At 42.3% G+C, this 16983-nt stretch overlaps 1 protein-coding gene and 1 non-coding gene across 9 annotated transcripts in view; both read right to left on the bottom strand.

Annotated features, from left to right (window-relative positions):
* The window catches only part of BEND7 (BEN domain containing 7), a 77330-nt gene that overhangs the window by 33217 nt on the left and 27130 nt on the right, over positions 1 to 16983 (bottom strand). For all 8 annotated transcript variants that reach the window (XM_061178382.1, XM_061178373.1, XM_061178358.1 and 5 more), the window contains 3 exons: positions 16589 to 16711; positions 12347 to 12612; positions 1211 to 1436 (listed from right to left, as the gene is read on the bottom strand). In XM_061178382.1, coding sequence (XP_061034365.1) covers positions 1211 to 1436; positions 12347 to 12612; positions 16589 to 16711 — 615 coding nt within the window. The remainder of the gene's footprint in view (positions 1 to 1210; positions 1437 to 12346; positions 12613 to 16588; positions 16712 to 16983) is intronic.
* On the bottom strand, positions 478 to 550 carry TRNAG-CCC (transfer RNA glycine (anticodon CCC)). Its single transcript has one exon. It is a non-coding gene; the product is annotated as a tRNA-Gly (tRNA).

Genomic DNA, 16983 nt, shown 5'->3' with positions numbered 1-16983 from the left:
AAGGCTGCCTGGTACTTGCTAACTCCATTTAAAAATCGTATTATTTTGCAAAGTTAATTGTGGGATTCCAAGTACCCTCTAAGTGCTATTGAATTCATTTACTCATTTTGCACGGTGGGGGGACCAGGGGTTGGGGGGCAGCGCTCTGTGTGTCCGTCCCAGTCCACAGCCAGACAACACGGCAACCCGGGCGGGGAGAGACAGCCCGAGCAGTGATTCTGGGGTAACTGAGGCCTGATCCGAAATTTCATTTTCATGGCAGTTGTGTTTATATTTGCAAATTCATTTACATTCTTTCTGAAAGTCACATCTAAATACTTCTGTTACCTAAAATTACATTAATCAGAGTCCTAAGTAAGGACATTTTATTTTATTTATTTTAAACAATATTTATTTATTTATTTTTGCTGTGTGCCAGGTCTTAGTTGCAGCATGCAGGATCTTTTTTTTTTTTTAGTTGCATTATGTGGGATCTAGTTCCCTGACCAGGGATCGAACCTGGGCCCCCTGGGTTGGGAGCACAGAGTCTTACCAACTGGACCACCAGGGAAGTCCCAAGGACATTTTAAAAGTAAGAAATAAATAAGAAGGAAAATTAAATTTAATCGTAACGAAGTGGGATTCAGACACACCTTCACAGGTATTAATGGGGAGACCCAGGGACTTGTTTGCATGTAACTGGCAGGACTGCATGTCACAAAACCAGGAGCAGAGTAGGGTCTGGCTCACAGTGGGATCACTTCCATTTGAAGTATATTTAGAAGCAGTGACCTGGTAAAGCAACTTCTGAACTTTGGAGAGAACTCTTTTACCTTCTTTTCAAAAGAGCGTCACAGCTTTTTTCTTACTTACAAGTAAAAATCTAAGTAGAAATCCTGTTTTGATGAAGTTCTGAGTTAGAAACGACTGAAAGGAAAAAATACTTTCATTTTCAAAGTTAGTTAAGGAACAACTTTTCGGTTCTGCAGCAGATCAGACTGGCTCTTAAATTCTGATTTTAACAAATTAACATCACCTTGAAATAGCAAATTCTAGTGGTATTTGGGGCAGAGAGTTAGGGAGCTCACACCCAAAAGCCAGGCCGGTGGGCAGATGGCCAGCGGCAAGTTAAATTCGCCTCTAGTTCATTTACTACACTTTCAGCTGCATCTTTATGGAATGAAGGCAAAGCTTAACAAAGACCCCATAAAATGAAATGATGCAGACCAACCTTTTATTGCACCCACAATATTTTGGTCTAGTCCTTTCCGGTTGTCATTGAGTCCTCTTTTCCTCTTCCCATTGGGTAAGGAGTTAGCCAAAGTCTTGTCATCAAAAAATGCACACACCAGTTTTCTAAACAGAAGGCTTCCTGAGCGAGTGTAGTTTGACAGTATAGAGTCCAGCTGAGATTTAGGCATAAACACATCGAAGCCTTCAGCAAGTTGCACTTCTGGCTACCAAAAGAACATAAATATGTCATTAAAAGCAAGATTTGAAGCAACCAACTTTGGGCATATGTGCAACAAAAATACATCACTAGCTCTTGCAATGGCCATATACTCTGCAAAGCACACAGCCTCAGCTTTGTGTGCCAGTGTTTGTGATTTACAAAACCAATTACTAGTTACAATTCACCAAATGAGATGCTCTAATTCCAATATTAAGTCGTGTCAAAAGCAGTGGAAAGGAGTACGCTGAAAAAGCATTCTCGTCCTTAGAAAAAGTTAAGAGAAAGCTGGATAATTACCAAAGCATTTAATTCTAGAGCTACCCAGGGGACTTGAGACTTCTGGGTGAAACGTCTTCATTTTGTAAAGGAGGGAACACAGGCCCAAAGAGATCATAACAAACATGACTTTAAAATAATTTAGACGTACTCAGTGCATTACTGTTTACAGATCACTTTCTCCTGCATTAAATAATTTGACCTCATTTGCCTAAGGACACGAACACGAGGCTGCCCTCTAGGTCCCATGCTCTTGGCACTAGGCCAGTGGTTTTAAGCTGTGGAGCTGTATTCTTTTTCCTCCAGTGAAAACTTATGTCAACTAATACATAAAATAAACAAAAATGCTGAGCAGGTGCCCTGATCCCTGCTTCTGGGAGGAAAATCTGAAGCTCTATCCCAGAGCACCAGTGGAAAACCAGTGTGCAAGCCACAGTGCTTCCCTGCTGGGATTTCCTGGCTGGGATACTGGATCAGAAGGCCGATTAGGGGCCTTTCAACTTGGACTCTACCACATAAGCTCAGACACTGGTAATACATTCTCCATGTACATGCCATGGACGTTTACAACCCACCTTCCCATCTTTCAACCCAGCTCACACCATTTCCTTTTCAAAGCCTTTCCTAACTGTTTCTTTCCCGAGGAGGCAGCTATGCAAGCTTTGTCACTGCTATTTATTTGACATACTTATATGACTGTGTTTATTATACTGTATTATAATTATGGATTAGATCACGGCCCTTCCTGTTGCCTGGAACTCAGGCTTTATTATCTCTAGGGCCTGGCACATTGTAGGCACTCAATAAATTCTTGTTAAATAGATAAAAGTTCATTAGTCATTATCTAAACTACTAAGTCATTTACTGTTGATTATAACACGACGACTTTAAAATAATAACTTTAAGGTGAAGAAATGCAGTTGGTAAACTTTCGTTAGAAAAATAGTCAGAAGGAAACTTCACTTAGGATGTATCATAAAAGCTTTTTCTTAGATACCATAGTTAAAACTTTGCAAACATGATACTACTTTAGATTTTCTAAGTCATATTAGAAATGTGAGGATTTGGGACTAGTTTTTCTCCTGGAGAGTAGGAATTATTTTTGTTTGTCCTGCGGTCAGAGTAAAGGGCTCAGAGAAGGGCTTAAATGAATCAGATGACGTGCGGACGACTTGGGGCCCTGTTGCTCCCAAAGGGAATTCTCAACTGGATTTTCCAGAAAGTCATCTCACTTCTCCGCTCTGCTTTGCCATTTGGCTTTCGGTCTCTGAATGCTTGGTAGATATCACTATGAACACAGTGCTGCCGGATGGTTTCCTGACTTTTGCACCTCAGTGCTGGTGAAGGTCTGCAGAGGCTGACCTTCTGTGCCCCCACCTCCTGGGACAGAAGCTGTACACTCGGCACTCAATGCATGTTTGCTGAATGATTCGATGTAGCAATGTTAGGATTGAGAGAATTCTACCATCAAAATTGAAGATGAAGTTTTATTTATAATCAGAATTTGATTTTGCACATCCTATGGCTGACTTTAGACCTTTTATGCTAAATGAACTGACCACAGATTTTTGCTAAGCCCTCCTGTATCATTTGGATGCCATTAACAAAAAAAAAAGGACCGCAGTCTACTTTATAGAAACAGCAACTCACAGCTATTTGAGGACCCGGGCTGGGGGGTACAGTAGCCCTTAAATTTGTAAGAGAGAAAAGGGAAAGATACCATACCATCTTCTCTCGTTCAGGTATCTCTGCTGGATTCTGATACTGCCAAGCAGGTGTTTAAAATTCAGCCATCTTGTAGGACTTGGACCCGGTTTGAGAGACTCTGACCTAAACTAGCCACCAGGCAGAACTAGCCACTTCTTTCTTCACATATGCAGAGTATTTCCTACGAACTATGTTTCTGGCACTTTTCACACTGCATTTATTTAGTCGGGAGTTTGTGTTTCTCATCAGAATGTGTACTGTCTTTTGCATTCAGAGTGCCAAACACCCAACTAGCGCCTGATAGATTTTTCTCAGAATCAACAAAACACTATGTAAGAATTCATTCAAAATGACTAGTATTGATTTCGAGGTCTTTTATCCCCACCTAAAGGAAGCATGTGTGGAGTCTGCCCTGCCCGGTCCAGCACGCCAGTCTTCTCCCCGCAGGGCCCATGCTGGCTCAGGGAGCAGGCTACCTAGAGAACACTGCCCTGGCTCAATCAATCGATATTTACTCAGCATCCTCCGTGTGGAAGGAGTTTAAGGTCGGGCTCACTAGACGAGACACATTCATAAACCCCTAGCATACAAAGTGGAGAACGATAAGTGCTACAAGAGGGGTACAGACCATTAGGCAGCATTTGGCTGGTGAGGGGGGGAGGGGTTTTGGTTAGGGGGCCAAGATAGCATTTTATCAGGGCCTTGGAGGTAGGATTTAGGAGAGAGATGCAGTTGCTGTTTCTGGCATCTGCTGCAACCCCTAAAACTAAGTCTCTGGAGGTTTCTGTGGAGCCAAGAGACTGCCTACGGGATCAGAGTAGCATGTTGATTTCTGAGATGCTCTCCCGATGCAGAAGCTGTCGATGCTTTGTGTTCTACTTTCTACTGTCAGACAGTTGTTGTTATTTTGGAGCGCTCCTTCCAGATCAAGGAACATGAACTGGCCCAGTTATGCGTCCCTTACAAAGGAGTCAGTTTTATTAGGTGGAGGCCAGCAGCAGAGGCCAAGGTGACTGGTCTCTGCCCCTCCCTGCTCCTCACATCCTTTCTTTCATGCAAGTTTCTTAGCTGGTCATCAGCGAGCACTAAGGGGCCACAAAGCAACAAACCAATTCCTTTAAAAAAAAAAAAAGAGGGGAGCTTTATGTCCTGAGACATGAAGAAAAGATACAAGGTTGATTAATCTCAAATTTTTACTCTGAAACCTTTTTACTTCTTCCACTTTAGAAATATAATCACAGGTGGATTACAGCCATGTAATGATCCACAACTTTGCACTTATATTTAAAAACAGGTTAAAACGCTTTAATTGTATGCTTGAATCTCTTCTTTTTGTTTACTGTCTAGTCGAAGCGAGATCTCTCTGCTTACAGACAATGGCTATGATAGAAACCACCACTATTCCAAATGAATATCATTTTAAAAGCTACACTTCCTTTGACAGAATTACTATTTGATACCCGAGTGAGGACAGACCGCTAATACACTAATTTACAGATTCTACTGATTACTGAAGTAATATGATCTTTAAATGATGACATCCAAAGTATGGGGCAGGATTTACGACACTTGGAGTCACCATTTTAAGAGTTAAGAGTCTGAATTCCCACTATAAATTTGGATTTCCATGTATGTCTTGCCGAGTTTCAGTACCTCAGCCACTTAGCACAGTTATGCATCAAATGTTGAATTTTCCTATCCAGTGGTGTTACATCCTACACCCAGTGAAGTTCGGGAGGCAAAAACTGCATGTAGTCATGAGGACTCTTGAAAATGTTCTTGGACCCAGGCCTGTGGACTTTAAGCGTCTTGTTTCTCTCTGCATTTCAACTGTGGTCTCCCTTTGCTTAGAAGTAGTTGGGGTCAAGATCTAGTTTGGCTGGGGGGATCCCATAACACCTGGTAGACTAAAAGATTTTCCCCTAAGTCTCTCTGAACATATCATGTGACTCCCCTGTATAATCTAAAGAAAAATACGTAAAACTATTTTAAGGCAATCGTAACAAATTAATCACACAGGGAACATTTCTGATATTGGCTATTTTATATAAGGTATTGTCAGTAGCAAATTACAGTAAGACATGTAAAAAGCTACATGTGGTCATTGGTTAAAAGAGTAAAAGGAAGGGCATGACTGTTCATATTGGGCATTAGCCCCAGAGTTTTAATTGCAAACTGGTTAATTATACACAATAGTTCTTACACTTGACTTGCTACCTAGTCAAGTTTCAGACTGGCTCAAGACTGAAACCTACAAGAAAACTATGGATGAAAAGGCAGGATTTGGACTGAAAACATATAACGACTTTTTTTTTCTTTTTTTTAAATAACTATTTTCTCTAGTCTTTTCATGTATTTTGCAAGGTTTTTTTTCCCTTAACTTTTTTTTTTTTTTTTAAAGGGAATGCTATTTATTTATTTATTTTATTATTTATGGCTGTGTTGGGTCTTCGTTTCTGTGCGAGGGCTTTCTCTAGTTGTGGCAAGCAGGGGCCACTCCTCATCGCGGTGCGCGGGCCTCTCACTATCGCGGCCTCTCTTGTTGCGGCGCACAGGCTCCAGACGCGCAGGCTCAGTAGTTGTGGCTCACGGGCCTAGTCGCTCCACGGTATGTGGGATCTTCCCAGACCAGGGCTCGAACCCGTGTCCCCTGCACCGGCAGGCAGACTCTCAACCACTGAGCCACCAGGGAAGCCCACAACATTTTTAAGAATGTTTAAAAGCTATAAATTCAACCTTTCTGTTCATAATATTATCATATACAATGATCCTTTTTTCTCACTTAGTATTTATTTAGTGGTGTACTAGATGTACTTCTACAAAAATGAGCTTTAGTTTATGAAATAAAAAAAAAACCACACAAAACCCCTTCATAATTGATTGTATTTTGCTCGCAAATGCAATCTGCTTCTGTTTGAGGAAAACTGAAATTGTTCCCTATAACTCAGGTCTGCTCCAGGTAGATTTAGCAAGTATCACCGTTACCGTTTATTAAATGCCACTCCAAGACCGTGGCCAATAAGCTGGGCAGCCCCAAGAACCCGCTGGCTTGGAAGGCGGGCCTGCTCTCGTTGGTCCAGCTGGCACAGCTCAAAACAGCGTGGCCTGGGGACGTGGCAGAACCGAGAACCACTGCAGGAAGGGGGCAGAGGCCCCATGGTGGGTGGACCCATTGTGTAAAAAGGCAAGTAAAAAATGCTCAGGCAAGAGTTCTATCCAAAAGTAGGCGTGATCTCTAGACTAGCACGTACTGAACGTTGACTAGGATAAGAATTACAGGAAGTCATTAAAGAGTCAATTCTGGATTATTAAGTCAATTATGGATTTTTATTTGACAAAATTTTGGTAGAACTAAGAATTTCACAGGGGGGAATTCCCTCGCGGTCCGTGGTTAGGACTCGGTTCTTTCACTGCCGGGGCCCTGGGTTTGATCCCTGGTCGGGGAACTAAGATCCCGCAAGCCTTGTGGCATGGCCAAAATAAATAAATAAATAAAAATTAATTAATTAGTTAATTTTCAAAAAGACAATACAGTTTGGCTCCTTGAAAACGCCTCCATGCACTGCACAATGAGACAGTGTCAAGTCATTCAGGGATGTTTTCAGCATCTTCCTTTCTCAGGTGGTAAATTAATGACTGAGGACTTGGGCTGGATTTATGCTCAAGCTATTTGAGCCAGAATGTTTAACACATAAGATTTCAACCACTGCAGTCTAGCTTCCTCCATCACAACTCCACTGAAACTGCTCCTCGGAGAAGATGTCCACCACGGAGAGCCAGTCCTTAACCCCGTGGGCAGAGGCCAGCTCCACTTGGACAGCCTGCTAGCCTTACGTCCTACTACCCTGTGATGACTGTTTATGTGTCTTCCTCATACGGTATACTTGAAGGGCGAGGACTACTTCATTCATTTCAGTAGCCCTGGAAAATGGTGCTACGATTAGCACGTCTTTGCTACTTACTATATATAGTCCAGGCCCTAGGCTAACGCGCATTACATGGGTTTTCTAATTTAATTCTCATCATCCTATGAAGCGGCCACTTTCGTGATCCCCAATCTGCAGATGCAAAAACTAAGGTTTAGAGAGATTAGGAAACTTGTTTCAGGTTATCCAGCTAATAAGTGGTGAAGCAAGGATGTGAACCCAGGCAGTCTGCACTAGAACTTAAACTCTCAAGCATATTACTGCCTTAATTTCAGTGTGTCGATGAATAAATTAAAAAAATCACTTGCTTGATTGATTTGCTTTACCAGTTCCCAGTGGATTACTTTATTTATTGGGCTAAGAAGAAATTAAGAAAACAGATTCTGAATTCAGGAGCTATTTATGCTGAAAGCACCAATGCATTTTAAATTATTTATTTTAAGAATGACATAAACATTAACAAAATTATCTTAAGTTGATGGATATCCACAGCTGTATCTTCTGATAACTTCTGTGTTGCCTAGGATTACTAGAAAATATTCATAGTAACGACAACAAATAGAAAAACATTTCCTATGTTTTTTAAAAACATTTTGAAATAAAAAAACTGATGTTAGTGTTTCACCGTGGCCAAAGAGCCAGCCAAACAAGAAGCAACAACAAGGAAATAAACCTAAGCCACGTATATCTGCCCTGAAAAACCAATAAATCCAACTAGGTAGGGAAAAACAGTGACTGTAAAAAAATTCACAACTGTCTTGTCTGAGTACTGGTAGAGTACTGGGTTGGGAACTCCTAAAGAAAGAATTAAATATTGTATTGAAATCTGAAATTTGGTTTGGGGTTTCTGCTTTTGCTTCTGTGTAGTTCAGGTTTCAATTTTATTTAATGTGCTAACTTAAAATGGGTCAAGTAATCCTGCCCCCAAAGAGGGGCAGGATTTCTGGCCACTCTCTTTTTAAAAACACTATTAGCTCATGTGTATTTGTTCATGTATATGTACACATAAGTTCACTTAACAAACATGTATATTTATCCCTATAAAGGTACTTAGCTAGGACTGCTAAGGTTTAAAAAAACCCAGTATTTACTGAGTGCTTAAAACATACCAGGTACTATTCTAAGTGCTTTACATAGATGTCTTCATTTAACTCTTCCAGCCAGCCCCGTCTCTGAGGTTAGCACTATCATCATTCCCATTTTATGGAGAGAAAACTGAGGGAGGCGAGGGTGGGTGCACTTGCTCGGGGTCACACAGCTGGGCTTCTAGCCCGGGCATCCTGACCTCAGAGGCTGCACCCTTAACCATGAAGGTCTCCCCCGGAGACTTCTAAGTAAACAGCATACACAGCCATAGTCTAACCTTTCAGGTCTCCTTTGTGTTACGATCGTCTCATGAACAGTTAGTGAGCGGTGGTCACATACAAGAACAGGGCTAGAGCGGGGGCCCAAGTCTGGCACTCAGTGGGTAAGGGCGCACTCAGCCCTGGTCTGGGAACCAGTTCCACCTTTCTGGCTTTGTGGGCTCGAGCAGGCTACTTAAGCCCTTTATGCCACCGTCTCCTCATCTATAAATTGAGAATAGTAATAATACCTCAAAGATTAAGGATGAAATTTGAAAAATTATTTGGCAAAGGATAGCACACAAACACTACTACTACTACTACTACTATTAATGCTATTATTATTATTATTTTCTTTTTTAAATTTATTCCCTGCCCTTGAGAAGCCAAGGGGGAAGGAGGGGAAATCACGTAAATTACAGACTGGTATAGCAAGTTCTATAAAGGATTGTTGAAATCATATTGGTGCTTTGGGCGGGGGGATGTGTGAGCAGTGAGGAATAACAGGGAGAGAACAAGAAAATAGGAGTTAAATTGACAAGAGGGTTCTGATTAACGCCAAGTCCTAGACCCAAAGTTTTAAAAGGTGATTTTGTATATTGTGCTTAACACAAATGGAGATGTTTGGCCATCTACTGAGTACCTTTTATGTGCCAGGCACCGCAGCAGGGTTTCCCCATGTGCTCTAGGTCATTTAGTGCTGACAGCACTCTGAGGTGCTGGACTGCAGTTGGTCTTGATTAGGGCTCCCTGTTTCTCTGCACGGAGCAGGGATACCCGTCAGGGGTCAGAGGGTCGGCGGTCCACCTGCAGTGATCTACAGCCCCTCATGTTCGTACTTGTGCCTAGATACACAAGTTTGTATTTGGGTGACTCTGAAAGTCACAGCATAAAAAAAGATAATGCATTGTGAACTTTAAACAATTTACAGTAATTTGGTTTTTTTACATTTAAAAAGCAATAAAGCACAGGTTTTATGTGTCCTTTTTTCATTGCTTCCCGCTCTAATCTTTCTCCTGTGCTCCAAACGTCTAATGACCTTTTGAGGACACTCAGCTTCTTTTTACTTCCCATCCAGCTCTGAAGGCCTGCTTCTGCTCTGTCCTCCCTGTCTCAGTTAAGGAAATCAGTACCATCTAGTAACCAACCTCGTTTTCCAGGATAGAAATGTGGGGCTTACTTCTCCTGAGTCACCAAGTCCTCTGTGTGGGTACCCCCGGGTGCCTCTCATTTCTCTGTCCCTGCAGGCTCACTGCTCGCATACAGACCCTCCCTGTCTCTTGCCTGGCTGCCTGGAATTATCTTCCTCCTGGTCTCTTTGCCTCTAGTCTCTTTTCTATATTTATCAATCATCCACAGTGCTGTTCCAGATTCCATTCTAAACACAGGTATGATTATCCCTCTACTTGAAATCTGCAATGGCTCCCTAGTGCCCACAAAATAAAAAAGGCCCAAGGGCCTCGGCAGGACACATCAGGGCTTTCACTGTCTGACTCGATCCCATGTTTATATCATCATCTGCTATCAGTGCAGGCCACACAGCTGCTCTAACTACAATGGACCACACGCCCAATCCTATAACTTTGGACTTAATCGTCCCAACACTGGGTACTTTTCAGAGCCCATCTTCAGATACACAATGCCCATCTTCTTATATATAATCCAGTTATATTACCTTTTCTCCAATTGATTTTATAGAATAATTCCTACAAGATTATGATCTATTTTCTGTTTCCTCCTCTGGACTTCCACCAAAGTTTAAAAGGCTCACGGCTAAGAAATAATAAAAGACTAGAAGGGCACCTAAATTTAGATGCCTTAGCACTGATGGTCTCATCACCTAAAGGGCCAGCCTCATTCATGCCAGCAAGACTATCCGGGGACAAAATTTCTAACGATGGGACTCACTGCGTGGTCCTCTAGGTGCAGTGACAATTTCCGTGGAATAGATGAATCAAAGGGCATATCAGTTGGATAAGGTAAAGATAATATCTATGTATGCTTTTGCTTTTCTTTAGAAGCATGTTATTCTTCAGTCAAAGACAGTCAGCACCTAACTGAGTTTACATGGACAATTCTGAACGTGCTTTATTAAATTTAATACCTCTTGTTAGCAAAAATCATCATGAATAAAAAGCAAATTATTTTTTTGGTATTTAAATTACAATACTGATATTGGTAAAGATAAGAAAAATTCTATTCTATTTCACTAATGTACATAAAGCCTTTAACAGATCTTTCTCAATGTATCTCTGAAGTCCATTTAGACCTTAAAAATTTTTTAAAAAGGAGCAAGTTCAGTTATTAGCGTTAGATCGACTCATGCAGGAGATGATTTTCACAACTCAAATGACTGCTCCTGATACATCAGTGCCTATCACAGAAAAGAAGGCCTAAAAAATTCAAGAAAAATGTAAAAGTATTATGAAAACTGCTTCAGACTGAATGTACTTTGTGTTGTGGAATCATTTACCTCTGCTTCCAAATGTGTGATCCACGTGGGCTTTGAACCCAGGGCCTCAGCTGCAATAACAGGGGGTAGGATCAAATGAGCCAGCTGGCCCAGGGTAGAATGCTGTCGTCATTAACGATTTTTTAAAACTAAGTTTTTAGTCTAGAAGAACTTCTTAACAATTGCGTGTGTGTTCGTGGGTAAAGAAACAAATAAACAGGAACCCCTCACGCCAAGGACTGGATAAAAGGTCAAATGATTTTCTAGTCTGACCAAGTCACGAGCTGATTCTTTTTGTTGCCTCCCTTTTTTAAAGAGCCGTGCTAGCAGACCGTCTTTCTGCAACTTGAAAGGAACAACTGATTTAAAATAGCAATTTATTTCTTATTTAACGTTGAAGAGGTAGGGCCAAACTCTCACCCTATATAGGCCTGTGGGAGTTCTCCGCGGGATTCTCATCCTATGCCATCTGGTAATAATAGCTCACCCATCCTTGTTTATTTTAGGAACTTTCCCAACGAGCTGGGATTCACGGCATCAGTGTACTCAGATCAAGGTACCGTAGGGGGAGTACGCCGTGGCCGAGAGAGCACATTACTGAAGACATTCGTTTATGGCCGTGGGACTATAAAATGGTAAGTCAGACGAGTGTCTTAGATGTCATTCAGCATCTTGGGCTGCGACGACCTTCTAGCGATGATATTTAAATAGAAAAACCTTTGCAGGCTGTTAACCTATCATTACGCAGACTCGATGGCACGGCACTGCAACTTAATTAGCAGTGTGGCTTGCATCTATAAAATAGGAGTAGCACCACTGCTCTTTTTTTAATTATTAGTTTGTGTTTCTAGAAAGGTGTGACCTTATCTGTAGGGTTCTGTTCATTTATGCCGATCTACAAAGGATTTAATTATGTTCTTTTAGCTCACTACGCTGAGGAAATTGAAAACGGCTGCTTCAAAATTAAAAATGTTAACGAAATTAGTGAGCAGAACTCCATCATCCTTCTTCTTTCAGAGAGAATGCAAACATGTTTAAGGAAATAAGGCCTAAGATTTTCAGAAGAGAAAATCCTGGGCAAGGAAATTATTAAGAGTTTTCCTTTCCTCTTTCCCACGTGTATTCTGCAAGTTTCCCTGGTTTTCTTGGGCAGAACTAGTTAAGGGCAAAGTTACACATTAGCGTCAGCAGCCAGAAAACATCCACTTACATCAGAGGCTGGTGATTCGAGTACGATGCCGAATCCTAGGATGTGGTTCTCCCTGGGGGAGGTGTGCTCGGCCGAGGGGAGACTGGGATTCTCGGGGGCCGCCACCGCCTTCTTCTCGGCTTCTAACGCACTGGGCTTCTGTTTCACAGTGAGAGGTTCCACAGTCTTCAGGGGCACTTTTTTCTTTTTATTTCTCTTGCGCGAGACGGCAGTTCGCTGGGAGCAGATAAGGGAAATTGGGGGTTGTTGTCTGTTTTGGGTTCCAACTGTGAACAACAAACAAAAATATGGTACAGGCACTTGTCTCTAACCCAGGAGTACGTACTTGCTTCATAAACTGAGGCTGAAGGGGGTTCACTCAAGGACGAGGCACCCTGAAATCAACCTGACGCTGGACCTGAAGATAACCAAAGGCAGCCTTAAAGGTCTACAGGCAGAAAAACCCAAGAGAAAACTCTGCTCCAAACGCTGGTGGGTAATCAACAGGAGGAAAGGATGATGAGCTATGAAAAAACACTGAAGCATGACTTTACGCATCCCATGACACTCTTGTATAACTGAGAACTCCGGAAATTAAATTGCGGTGTGGATGTCCATGCTTTCTGGCAAGCCAGTCTCAGGAATATTCCAGTTGTCACTTGAGGTTAAACTGATCAGTAGCCAGCAACCTACAGGTGCCAAAACTGACAAAGGCTGAGCAAGGACGGTCACTGGGGCAAAGCTGATCAAAAGCGTCATTCAGGAATGACCAGTAAGCATGTGGGCCAAGCCTGCCGGTCAATTTCAGGTCCAGTTACTCCGGTCTCACAAACCAATGCTGTTGCACACATCAACTATCTCCACACACTACTCTCCTGGGTTCCGACCAGGCTGCTTCTCTGTGCCTCAGTTTCATGTAGCTGAAAAAGAGGAAGGCTATAATTCTGTACAAGGAGAGCAAATCAGTAAGACCCAGAAACAGTTTGAGTTCCAAAGACGTAAAGCACCCATCAAGAACTGGGTGCTGATGCTGCCTATGTACTTAAGGGAACCAAGGATGCTAATTACCGTTCTCATAGGTGCCCTTCGAGAAGTAATGTTTATTAACCATTTAAAAATACTCTGGGGACTTCCCTGGTGGCGCAGTGGTTAAGAATCCGCCTGCCAATGCAGGGGACACAGGTTCGAGCCCTGGTCCGGGAAGATCCCCCATGCCACAGAGCAACTAAGCCCGTGCGCTACAACTACTGAGCCTGCGCTCTAGAGCCCGCCAGCCACAACTACTGAGCCCGCGTGCCACAACTACTGAAGCCCTCGAGCTCCAGGGCCTGCGTGCTGCAACTACTGAAGCCCGTGCGCCTAGAGCCCGTGCTCCACAACAAGAGAAGCCACCGCAATGAGAAGCACATGCACCGCAACAAAGAGTAGCCCCCGCTCGCCGCAACTAGAGAAGGCTCACGCGCAGCAACGAAGACCCAACGCAGCCAAATACATAAATAAATAAATAAATAAATAAATAAATAAAAATACTCTGATGCAAAGTTTAGTAGGAAAATATGGCATTATTACTTAAATCTTCATGTGTTAATATGGTTTGATAAATACAACCACAGGACATAGCTGCTTTTGTTTTTTTTTTTACAGAAGTACACGTCTAAAAATAAGCCAAATGAAAATCTAAAGATCTTTACATGCACGTAATATGGATCATTTCCTATCAGGTTGCAAATAAAGAATATTTGTACTCTGAACTTGATATCTGCATCTCTAGGCTGGACAGAAATTTATAAATAAGTATTAGAAACAAACTACTTGCACTGCAAAATGAGCAGAGAAGTTTTTTAACCGCCCATGCAGTAATTAGTCTAGCTCACCGGTTCTCGACCTCGGCTACACATCAGAATCACCCTGGAGCTTTAAAAAAAAAAAAAAAAAAAAAAAGCCAGTACCTCAGCCTCGCCCCAGATTAATCTGAATTGGAATTTCCCGGGGTGATGCCTGGGCATCAGGATTTTTTTAAAGCTTCTCAAGTGATCCTCATATGCAAGCTGGACAGGAACTTTTCTCTGTTTGGTCCAAATTTTCACCCGAGGCGGCTGGGTCTCCATCCCGAAAGTCAGATGGACAACCGAAGCAATTATCTACGGTCTAGGACTCCAGCCTCACTTTCCAAAGTTAAAAACAAAATGATTTAAGTTTAAAGAACACAGGTACTGTCTAAGTTTTTCTCCTCCTTCCGCAAGCCTGGACAGAGCGAGCCGTAGTCTTTTGTATCCAGATCTTACCGCTTGATCTTAGTCCTGGCTTTCTCCCTGAAGTAAAGGTGAAACTTTCTAAATAGAATTTAAATCTACGTTTTACAGGCAACAAACCTTAAGTAAATCTACGCACTCAACACAAATTCTTAAGTTTAAGAAAAGGAGAGTAATTTATTCAGTTTATCCTTTGGGTTCTCCTACAGCTTTGGAGTCGTTTACCACCCTAATCTGCAAAGGTTCAGAAAAGAAAACAGGGTGACATAGAGGCATTTACTTAATAGATCCTAAAAAGGCTTCAGTCAAGGATTTAAATGGTTGCAATTTGTAGTCTGCCATTTCAGGAGTAAGGAGCTTAAGTAACAAAATAAATCATTACAATTTCATACGCACATTTTCTTAAGTGCTAACAAATTCTTCCACTGAGGAAAGAATCTGTACCGAATGAAGTAACCTTTCTTTCTGAGCTCCTTATTTAGCAGATGTTAACCTTTACCAGGTTAATAAGAACACAGATTATCCTGGTGGAACAAGGTAAGTTAAATGCTTACTGGCCTGACCAAAATGCTTATTTTTTTTTTCCTTGGGATAAGACCAAATCCAGAGCATAAAATTAGATGTCGCTTCTCAGAAAGCCTTTTGCCCATTTTACTTTCACGTGATCTTGGGTGACTGATATGTTTTAGTCTGAAGCTTTTTACATCAAACCACATCACTGAATATTGAAATTGTACTAGAATTCACTAAACGGCACCAAGTACGATTTCTGAACAGTGACCTTTCTGAATACCTTTACAGAGAAAAGGGGGGTAGGGATGATAGTCATAAAAGACGGTGCTATTTTCCTGCTCAAGGAGCAGCTTTCCCTGACGAGGGGTGGGGGGGCTTAATAAAATGATTTGTTACTTTCTGTACCTGTCACAAAAATGTCTTTTTTCTCTCCCCTAATTGTGGAGACTAGAAAACACATCCACTATAATAAGGGCCTAGACTTCTAGACCTCTATGAAATGCTCCCGGGCTTCATAACAACGCTAACGAAATAGCTGAGGCTCGGATCGTGCTTTACAGAGTTCACTTCCATTTACTACCTCATTCCATTTTCACAACAACCCTGTGAGTTAGATATTAATACTCCAGTTACAGACGAGAAATCTGAGGCTCAGAGAAGTTAAACAGGCTAGGACGGGAGACACGGGGACTCTGACCCCAAACTGCAGGTTCACTGCTCTTCTGTTCTTCAACTTGTCCAACAGGGGCGAGAACAAAAACAGCGTCGTGTAAATAAAAAGACAAAACAAGAGGTGTCTCTGAGCTTCTCTGACCTGAATGTTAAGGAGAAAAGCCACAAGCAGGGCCCGAGGGCCAACGTTCCTTGTCAGCTGATGCTCTGGAATCTTCACCAGCGGAGCCCATGCTTCCTAAGGGCTCCTTCGTGTGCACAAAAATGCGTGGCTCCCCACCTGTCACGCGGAGCCCAGTGCGGGGGGCGGGTGTGTGTGTGTGCGTGTGGGAACTTGTGCAGGAGTGGGAGTGTGTGAGATGCAGACAGCCCCCAAACCGAGCCCCTCGGGAGGGAAGATGAGCCTTCTCACCTCCTTCCCTGACGTGAACCTCCTTGTTGATTCACATTAGGAAAATGAGCCGGAGCGCTCTGCCCACTTTCGCGTATAATTGTTTCAAAGTTTAATTAGCTGACATTTGTGAAGTGTGGGGAGTCGGGGTGAAGTATCCGGAGCACATGTACCAGCCATAAAGCATTTGTTAGAGTTGCTAATGGGAAGATGGGTTGTAGAAAAAGTGGAGAAAATGGCTAATTGAAGAAGCATGTCATCAACTATACTCCAGTAAAAAAATTAAAAAAAAAAAAACTAAAAAAACAAACAAACAAAAAAAAGGATAGCAAGGAGGGAAGCAGAGAGTAATCAAAGCACCATGAACATCCTGACTGGAGATGTCACATATGCATTCAAAACCCGAGGCCTCCATCCGAGGCCTGATCTTCGTACCTGCCTGAATCTGCATCAATTTCCGCATGGTCTTGAGTTCTTGGAGAATGGCCTGCAACGTTGACTGGCAGTTACAAGTACAGCAGTTTGATCCAACTGACGAATTCACCACTGGAAGTTCTCCTGAGCACGAAAGAAAAGAATGACGGACGCCAAGCAACAGCAAGATTATAAAGAGCCAAAAAAAAAAAAAAAAAAAAAAAGGAAGGTACCGTGACAGGCTTCTGAAGCCTGTGCAGTTAACTAGGAAATCGTGCCTGAGGAAAATGTACCCAGTAATTTGGACAACCTAAATTTTGGGGTCTGCCTTCATCTAGTTATCCAGGCTTCTCTATTGTCAGGTGTGTGCTGTGTCTCGGGGTGGCAGAGCCTGCGTGAACAGACACACACAATTC

The sequence above is a fragment of the Eubalaena glacialis genome, chromosome 2 (genome assembly GCF_028564815.1).
Source record: "Eubalaena glacialis isolate mEubGla1 chromosome 2, mEubGla1.1.hap2.+ XY, whole genome shotgun sequence".
Lineage (NCBI taxonomy): Eukaryota > Metazoa > Chordata > Mammalia > Artiodactyla > Balaenidae > Eubalaena > Eubalaena glacialis.
Note: the sequence above shows the minus strand (reverse complement) of the source record. Positions and strands in the feature narration are given on the sequence as shown.